This window comes from Cimex lectularius, unplaced genomic scaffold (genome assembly GCF_000648675.2).
Source record: "Cimex lectularius strain Harlan isolate CLEC.00 unplaced genomic scaffold, Clec_2.1 scaffold138, whole genome shotgun sequence".
NCBI classification, from domain to species: domain Eukaryota; kingdom Metazoa; phylum Arthropoda; class Insecta; order Hemiptera; family Cimicidae; genus Cimex; species Cimex lectularius.
In genome coordinates, this window is record NW_019394229.1 from 446,654 (window position 1) to 456,579 (window position 9,926).

General features: G+C 35.1%; 1 protein-coding gene across 1 annotated transcript; it reads right to left on the reverse strand.

The window, feature by feature from the left end:
• Positions 1 to 3,096: 3,096 nt before the first annotated feature.
• On the reverse strand, positions 3,097 to 7,564 carry LOC106664981 (probable galactose-1-phosphate uridylyltransferase). The gene is made up of 7 exons (XM_014391094.2): positions 7,384 to 7,564; positions 4,562 to 4,731; positions 4,137 to 4,342; positions 3,841 to 4,069; positions 3,556 to 3,772; positions 3,329 to 3,437; positions 3,097 to 3,269 (listed from the first exon to the last, which is right to left on the reverse strand). The coding sequence occupies exons 1-7, from the start codon at positions 7,415 to 7,417 to the stop codon at positions 3,164 to 3,166; spliced, it is 1,071 nt and encodes a 356-aa protein (XP_014246580.1). The 5' UTR covers positions 7,418 to 7,564; the 3' UTR covers positions 3,097 to 3,163.
• Positions 7,565 to 9,926: the final 2,362 nt, after the last annotated feature.

Consider the following 9,926-nt stretch of genomic DNA (forward strand, 5'->3'; position numbering starts at 1 on the left):
CAACAAAATAATTAAAATACATTTCAAACATTATATATTTTTAATAAAAACAAACATTACATACATTACATACTAATCGATATAAACACTTAAACTTATCTACTTAAAAAAAATATATTTACAATTTCTCTATATTTTTCTTCTATTTATTATCATCGTAAAAAGCAGAAAATATTTTTCAATTTCCTTGCAGACTGCAATAAAATAAAGATACCAAACATTACATATTTTTAATCAAAACAAACGAGTTTATTCATTACATATAATTCAAAATAAAAACTTAAACTTATGTACATAAAAAAAAAATATTTGGAACAAGTTCATATCCAGAAACCTTTATTTGAGTTTAGCAAAAATGATAATTTTGAGGTTTGGTTTGGTCTTAGACTTCTTCATTGTTTCATTATGAAACTTGCCTCCGAAAAAAAGACGTTTTGATGGTTCTGATGAACGCTAAAATTGGTGCATGTTCCAATGCTGTTTCAGACATAGTTGGATAGGCTGAGGTCATCTATTTCCAAAATATTAATAGATTCTTCTGTATCTTGAATGTTGAAAGCTCTTTGGGCATTGAAAACAATATGTTGTTTCTTCTTTTCTGCCATGCTTTCTGAAACCTTTTGATGTGGTCCTGGAACAATCTACTTGAACACCCCAACAGACTCCGAGTCCGAATAAAATGTTTTTTTCTGGAGACAGAGCCAATTTTTGTTTAATTAAATTGGCAGTAATACTAAGAGCTTCGGAACAAGCCATTGGCATTCAGAAATATTCTTTTCTAAATCGAGAATTAAGCAGTGTTGACTAGAGAAAATATTAAATGTTCAATGTTGCCTAATCTTTTATTATATTGGGGTAAGATAGTTTTGTAAAGCTTTCCCACTTTCCCAGCCGTATTTTTCGGGCCAGCTTTTCAACTATATCTTTTAATATGTGGGCTACAGGGATCACCATACTGCTAGATAACTGATGGTCTGAACTCACTTCTTTGATAGCCAATTCAATAGGCTTTAAAATGTCACATACTTCACGTAAAATTTCAATTTGCAGAGCAGTTAACGTTGTAGGAGCGCCGTCGTAATCCTGTTGATTACATCGTTTACGAAAGGTCGAAGCTCTAAAAATCTCTGGCAGATCTTGAAGGTTGAGTTCCACTGAGGGGGGACTTCTTGATCCAGCTTTTTGTCGGTATTTATCTCTGTTGGATCAGATACAGTACTTGGATCATTCTGCAAGAGAGAGCAAGCTCTTCTGTTTTTTGTATGTAACGATTTAATATCAACTTTTGAAGATATCAAATTGCTTCTTTACGCAGATGAGCTACACATTTTTACAATATATTTGGTGGGATCGGGGATGTAGTCCAATGAATGTTGTAAGTTGAAACTATGCGAAGCTTTCGGTGTTTTATTACACTTTTCACAGAGGTAGATTCTCAGTCAATATTTAAAATTATTTTCTTTGGGCTGATGCGAAAATAATGCAAGTTTTGAAAAGGCAGTCCAAATTTAATTTTTAGAAAATAAAGAAAATTTATTCGAAATATTTTCCATCACAGTCTAAACATCTTTGCCAGCGTGTTATCAGCGCTTTTAAATTTTATTCCGCTAACATAAAAATGAATGGGAAAACTAAAAAGGTGGGGTTGAGATGGGAAGTTGGTGTCCGAATGGATCGAGGTCACGATAGCTCAAGGGGTAGAGCAGCGGTGTATCTAGACAAAGATCGTGGGTTCGAATCCCGCTCGTGCCATTGACTTTTTTATCTCAACTAAAAACCTTAATTAATTGTAATGTATTAATTCGTCAGGCGGACCACGAAATTAGTGAATTTAACATAAAAATCTTTATTTCGACTCACAATAAAGTATTGGAAGGAGTTTTCAGCATCACGGCGTTCTCTAAACTCCTAGGCCCTGAAGATGATCTCAATAAAGATCGAAACGTAGCACGATAATGAAAATCTTTTTCTTAAACCTACATCACACCAGACCGCATCTCACGATTTCTGAATAATCATCGACTAACGGTCAATAATCACCACACACACGTTCTCTAAACATTTTATCTCTCAAGAAGTGATCGAAATGTATAAAAAAGTGGACGTTTTTGAGTGAATATGGAGGGTGAGGTAAGGTCTCATTAAGTCCTTAAGTTTCCGCTGGGTTGACATTGCAAGTTGCAACATGTGGTCTTACATTATCGTGAAGAAGACTCAGTCCCTTACGTTTTATCAATTCTGGACCAAAGACGTTGCAAATGCCCGTGCATTTTGTCAATTTCTTGACGATATTTGTCTGTTGTGATAGTTTCACCATAATTCAGGAAATTATAGTGAACAACCCCATTATTACATCACCAAACAGTCATAACCTTTTTTGGGTGTAGATTTGGTTTCGGGAAGTGTTTTGGCTTTTCATCCTTGTCCAATCACTGACCTGTATGCCTCCTGTTATCGTACAGAATTCATTTCTCATAGGAGGTGATGATTCGATCGAAAAATGGATCATTTTGGTGGGGCAACAGCAGAGACGTGCCAATTTCAATGCAGTTGGATTTGTATTGGAATATTTTCGTAAGTTTTCAAATTGATTTGCAAGTTAAGAAATTATTTTTCGTGCATTATATTTAATAATATTTTTCCGTTTTTTAAAAATTTGGTATTACTCTGTGGGCCATAGCTTTTAATGAATTTATATTTTTTAAATGGACTGAAATTGTTAAATTTTTTCTTTTGATTATTATTTTCAAGACTAATTATGACAAATTTATTTCCTAACCATTGTTTTCGTTATTTTCGTTTTCGTCCTGTGGGTCTTTCACTCTTTCCTTTATTAGGTGGTTCTGGTTTGGTTGTCTGGACAAGAAGTCATATTACACTACTTTTTCTTGTTATGATCAATTAAAAATCTGTGGGCAATGTTGAGATTTGAACCCAGAACCCCCTAATGACACCCAAAGTGGTTGAAAGCCATTAAAAAATAATAAAAATAATATAATAAAATTTTTAAAAAACCAGAACCACTAATAAAAAATTAAGACCCCTGCCAACAATTTGTGGGTTTATTCCATATTTTAAGGTGTTAAGTAAAAAAAATAATAATAATGTCCCTTTATTTTAGATTTATTTAAAAAAATATTTAATAAGAAATTTTCTCCGGGTACTATTTAGTGTCTGAAAATAGGAAATGCGAGTCAGAAGCTGATCTCAATTTTTCGGCAGCTGCTTCTGGAGTCATGTCTCTTTGAGCTTGGGCCAGCATTTCATAGCTGAAAAAATCCGTTCAAATTAAAACAGTGGTGAAGGACACACTTTAGAATGCACATACCCAACCATAAATTTCCTTATGGAAGCTGACCGGAGTAAAGGGGGATAGAATAGGGCATGGAGGACCCAGTGTTCCATGTTTTCACTCCTTTTGGAACCAGTAGGGGCTCCTGTTATAACAAATGCAATTTTTACCTGTTTACTAGGTACTTAGAAAGTATTTAACAATGAACAGTTGACAATTTTTTTCTTAAAATTTAGGCTTATTTTTAATTAAAAATTACATACCATGCCAACCCATGGAAAATGGAAACACTGAACGAAATAGGTTGTCATATTTTACACACAGCTGTCGCATAATGTATGCCAATGCAACTTTTTGGTCATGGTTTATGTCGTACATCCTTTGGACATGGGTCCTCGGCAGTATCATAGTCTCGAAAGGCCAACTTGCCCAGAAGGGTACAAGGACGACCCATTCATCATTCATGAGCACAATCCTTTCCTTTAACAAACCTAAGGAAATAACATTTCTGCCAAGTCTACAGCAGAGAGAAAAATCTTAAAAAGAACCTTGTTTTCAATCTCTTTCCTAACATAATCCATCAGCATGGGGGTCCTATTCGAGATGTAGTATTCTCTTTGAGTTTTGTCTTTTAAAGCCGGCTCAGAAGGTATGAAACTCGAGGCCCAAATTTGCCCGTGCGGATGGGGGTTGGAACAACCCATGAGCTCACCCCTGTTTTCAAAAATTTGGACCCAATCGTATGTCTCTCCAAGATCCACAGTCTCATCCACCCATCTGAAGCCAAAATAAGAAACTATGATATTATATAAACAAATAAATTTATAAAAAGAAAGTCAAGTACATATTTATGATTTTGAATATATCTTGAATAGGCATAATTCCCATTGTAACTTCGGTTTTCGGTGCATAGCACAAAACCCGACAAGTGCCTCTTGCTGCACTGATTTTAAACAATGGATCATTGTTATAAGGTGGTTCTGGAGGCTCTGGAATAAGTGCTGGAAAGTCATTTGTGAAAACATATGTATTCGTATAATTCGGTGTAACCTAACAAAAAACAAAATAATTATCTTCATTGGATAGTATCAGTATAGATAATGAATAAATTAAAAATGAGTATATCAATAAAAACAGATTCACATCCTCATCATGATTTTTTTGTGACTATTAATTTAAAAAATTGGTAATAATTGAAACCTGCTGTGTTTTAATGCACCCTGGTAGTTTTTACTAATAAATAAAAAATAGAGAAAAAGATTCTCTTACTATGCCGTTGGGCCTCATGGCTTGAGGGACCAGAGGGTTAGCTGGGTCAGTTTCAGGGAGCGACTGTCCTTCGTATTTCTCCTCCTTGCCAGACCAGGGCCTTTCAATCCTATGCGGTGAGACAAGGACCCACTTTTCAATAAGAGGATTCCATCTTATATGAGGGTGGGCTAAAAGACAAACAAAAGTGGTAAAACCGTTGTCATAATTGCATCATGAATAAATAGATAAAAATTTATAAACTCAACCATCATAGTAATAGGAAAGTAATAGTAATTTTGTGATTTATGTAATAATTGTATATGAATACATAAACTTAGAGATAGCCATCTTGATCACTGGAATGTCCAATAGAGACAATAGTATATTTCGCATTGTGCAGGTTTAAAATAACTCAACCAGTATTTTATTTATTATAGTATATTCTTTTATATATTGGTACATTATTAAGGTAAACCTGTATATGTCCTGCATGTGGAGATAAGATGACCAATGTGTCCTGCTTAATATTAGGATGTCATTCCCTGGTTCCCTACTTAAAGAGAGTAAGTAGGAATGCCACCGGGTATGAGATTTATGCTTGAGCATGGCAGCGAGTATCTGGGTCACCTGTTCTGATTTTTAGAGAATTTGACTTGCAATCCTTTGACTCGCAAGAGTATTAAAAAGATGTGTCGGTTATTATAAAACAGTACGTTATTCCGGAGTAGCATAAAACCCTTCACTAAACAAGAAGAAAACTGAACTAACTCAAAATGTGCCCTTTTACATTATAAATACTCACACCATTGCTTTAAAGCTTGACACAGAATTACAGATAGTACAGGGAGAAGAGAGGCGGCCACAAGGCCCACTGCACCTCGACCTCTACTAACTGCTCCTCTGTTAATTATAACTAACTGGCCAGCTTCAGGCTATTAATCAGCCTCCACAGCTTTGCCAGCGGTTCCTTGATGTAGGATCTTCCTTGTGGTTTTTCTTGTCCTAGTTGCAAGAACCTGCACCTACAACTTCGCAGAAACATAAAAATGTGTTCTGCGGTGTCCTCCTCTTCCTGGCAGTATGTGCACAGTGTTTCTTCTGTCTGTATACCTATCCAGTGCATGTGCTATCTTAAGTGGCAGTGCCCTGTCAGGAGTCCAACCGGAATCCTGGTTCGGTTACGGTTGCCTACCAGTAATTCTTTTGTAAGTTTTGTGGTTGGTCCTTCAATGAATCTCTGCGCGTGCTTCATACCTGTGGTATTGTTCCACCAGGTTTAGGACTTATTAAGGATCCATTTTAAGATGTGCCTCTTTTGTGGCAGGCTGCTAGGCCACAGTAGAGTTCTAGGCCCATAGAGCCCATGTTGGCTCCCTTTTTGGCCAATATGTCAACCTTTTCATTGCCTCTATGCCCCGAATGTCCAGGGACCAATGCCAGGGTCAGGCCATTAGTGTTGCTGACTTTCATCAGGGCCTCCATGCATTTCCAAACACTCTTTGCCTTCGCCTCAAGAGAGCTGCCTGGCTGTCAGAGAAGATGGCTATGTATTCCTAGCCTTTTTATTTCTCTGGCACATCATTCAATCGCTACGATTTCAGACTGGAAAACTGTAGCATACTTGCCTAGGTGACAGTACTCAGTGATACAGAACTAAGATATGCCACTTTTTGTGAATAGTGACAGTACATTCCCACCAATTCAAAAGTGCCTAGCAGCTAAGAATCCACCTACAGTTGTATCATTTTTCCTGTAAAATTACACACCCGAATACTTACAAAAAAATCGCGTTTTTAGAATTTTTTGACTTGTGACACTTGTCTTGTGGCGATATATGCACACCTTATACAGAAAGGTTTAATGTTCAATTACCCATTGGGTGTCACGGACTAGGACTTAAAATCACAATAAATAGTTATTCAACCACAACAGTCTACAGTATACTTGATACGTATAATATGATGTACTTCATCAACTGACTATAGTTAAATAAATGTCTTTATTTTTCTATTAAATTATTCAAATAAACTTACACGTACACCTTAATGACACATTCCCTTGAACAATTAATAAAATTAGGATTTTTTTCTTAAACTTTTGTTTAGCCGTAGACATTTTAGTAATCAATACTTACTACTCATTTTAAATTATTTCTAACTCACAAATCACTCTCTGTGTACTCCGATAGGTCTAGAATGCAAGAAGGTACAGAGGCACAAAAATTTGGCCAAAAAAACATATATTCACAGTATATTGTGCGCCCTAAAGCGTTGTATGGCCCCACAGTCCCTACGTCATTAGAGTGTCTTCTGACTCTTTGCAGAATCATACCATGTTGGTTGATGCCAATCTTTCACATGGGCCCTTTCAATCGCACTTCGCGGATAGCAGCATGTGAGTCCTATAGGTGAGAATAACTAAATTGCGAAGGGAATCACTGATACAATCTAAAAATCTCCTTGTCACATTTGGAAAGAAAGAAGGTACATAGCACGTCAAAAGAAGAAGGAAGAGAGTCAGGATTCTTGACGACAGCATTGAAGACTAAATTGGCACTTGTGAAAGATTGCATCAACAAAACGTTACAATTCTGCAAAGAGCCATAAGACACTCCAAGGACTATTGTCAGACTGTGGTGCCACACTTTTCTGCAAGTCTTTGGGGTGTATAATATAAGCATAGAAGAAATACCGCTAAATGATCGGATTACAGATCAGATTGGGCCTCACCAGTGCTACAAGTACAAAACAGAGAAAACAATACATCTCAAATATCAATTTTCCTGGATGTACAAAAACATCTTAAACCGAACAGAAAAAGTAAAGCCAAAAGTAAATTACCTGATAGGGAAAATTCAGCAGCAGTCACTTCCATTGTTTTTTAATTCCACCAAGCTCCGATCAGCAAATTAAACAGCAATATACAAAAAAAAATAGCTTTTCCAATTAGCTAGAACATAGAAAAATAAACTTATAAAAAAATTAATGGGCGTTTTAACTGTTCTTTTATCTCTGGTGATAACAGTCGTGTAAACTAAACATGTTATCATTTGACATAGGTTTGCCGCTAAAAATTTAAAAATTTCCAGTTTTTTGTTTTTTAAACATTTTTGTCCATTAAATTTTTTCACTAAGTACCCAGAAGAATTTTTACATTTACTAGAATAACGTTTTCTGCCTTGTTGAGTCAAACAGAATTTAAAAGGCTGAAAAATCTAAAATATTTTTTAAACATTTCTTACCTCTGTACTGAAGCTTCAAATTATGGTGTAAAATGACTAGAAAATGGAAAATTCACTGATGGACAAATTTAACTCACCACTCAATTTATTTAGTTTAAAATTAAATCCATTATTTTTGTACATTAGTTGCAGGTAATTTTTAATTTATTTTGATTAATTCAATTTGTCTTTTTCCTTTTTCATTGCTCAATTTATTTACTTTTTATCATATTTATATTTGTTTCATTAAATTAGAATAATATAATAAACACTAAATATGAAGGCTTTTGATAATCATTGTCATTTTTTTTATTTTCCATTTAGTTTATCGACTATTAATGTCTGCATTCTTTCATTCTTTTTCAAGTGGTTTTTTTTCTAGTCAAAATTGATTCCTCAAAATAGATAATAGATATTAGATTATAATTTATATAGATCAAAGAGTAAAATAATTTTATAAATTTTATTTATTAAAAAAAGCAAGGAATCATTGCTTCACCACAGAAATTAGGAAATAAGTTAAATTTTGAAATCCGTCAATGTTGGTGGAAGCTGACCAATACATTTTACTCGTTCCATTGGGGCAAATCCATCTCTGTAGCAGGCAAAACCAAATATCTCCAGGACTTGAAATTTAACGGATAACACCAAAACTTTTATTTTGGCAGGGCATATTGAGATAGAGTCAAAAATGACAAGTTTACATTCAAATAAATAATATAAGAAAAATCAGGTCATCTTTGCAATGTTGATCAATTTATTTGATTGACCATTAAGCCCAACATTCTTCTTCATGCATTTTTTGTCTAGTCAAAATTGATTCCTCAAAATAGATAATGGATATGAGATGATAATAATAAAGATCAAAAATTAAAATAATTTGTATAAATTTTATTTATTTAAAAAAAGCAGCACTGAAATTAGGAAATAGCTAACACATTACTCTGCCCATAGGGGTAAATCCGTAACAGGTAAAATGGAAAAAAAGTAATTGATTGATTATATTAGTGTAATATATGGACATCTCCTAGATTTTGTTTATAGGTGTAAGATGAAAATTTGAAATGAGTCCCTTGTCTTAACTAGGGAGGGCTATGTCCGTCGGGGGCTGGGCGCGGCTGGCTTGTCTGCGGTGGGTGGGTGAGGTTGGTAGGGCTCCCTGAGCAAGTTTGGCTCCGGGGGATTGGGAGATGTGGACTTTTCCACATATCTCGATGTAAGGTTTTTATCCACATCTCCAAAACGGTCCCTCAAAATGGATTTAAAATTAGGCCTTTAAGATTGATAATATGAGAGAAGAGCCCTATCATTCCCTGTTCATTCGCTGCGGCCGGGTTGGTGGCGTCTGGCTACTGGTGGATGTGGTGGAAATCGGTTCATTGGCTGATGTATAACAACAAGGCCACAAAAAAAAAAAAAAAAAAAAGGCTTAAAAACAACAAAAAATGTTTACATTGTTCATTGCGTTTTTTTTTGTCTCGTCAAAATTGAGCCTTTAAAATCCCTGATGAACAAATTTAACACCCCATTTATTTATTTAGTTTAAAATTTTAAAATTAAATCCGTTATCTTTCTACATTAGTTACAGGTAATTAGGAGCTATTGTAGTAAAAATAAACAGTAAATAATGTCTTGTTTACTTCTTTTAATTACTTTTGTATGGAGCAATTCCATTTTTACAAAAATTAGCATCATGCCCTTCCATTCTGCTAATCTTTTTCCTTTGTTGATTTCATTTGGTATTATTCTTTTTTAATGGCTCCAGTCATGAATTTTTGAGACTATGACAGTGTCAGGGTCATAATATTATTAGAAAGATATAGCCAGCGCGAAGTCACCAGGAGATGGAATGTAAATCACTATAATAGGAAGGGTTCTTTGGTGAAGGAAAAAAAGGGCTTCACACTCGAAAGGCAGGACAGGGTCGACCTAGGTCTATAGATGAGAGACGATAGCCATCATCAGGCTCTATAAAACCGCAGCATTACAGGAAATGAGATAATAAATCCAATAAGACAAGTCCGATATGTTTTGATTTTTTTCAGGACTGTAAGAAGAAGGCTTAATCACCCGGCGCGGCACCCGGCCATTGTACATCCTACCACAGCTTAGAAAATGGCCAGGCTTCATTTTGCACGGGAAGATTGGGAACGAGTTATCTTT

Bases quoted from the DNA above. Each gene is read 5' to 3' on its own strand.
- LOC106664981 (XM_014391094.2), bottom strand. From the start codon at position 7,417: ATGGAAGTGACTGCTGCTGAATTTTCCCTATCAG. The intron at 4,343-4,561 runs GTAAGAGAATCT...GTTTTTTGTTAG, and splicing joins CCATGAGGCCCAACGGCATA to GTTACACCGAATTATACGAA. The intron at 3,773-3,840 runs GTTCTTTTTAAG...GGTTTGTTAAAG, and splicing joins GGAAAGAGATTGAAAACAAG to GAAAGGATTGTGCTCATGAA.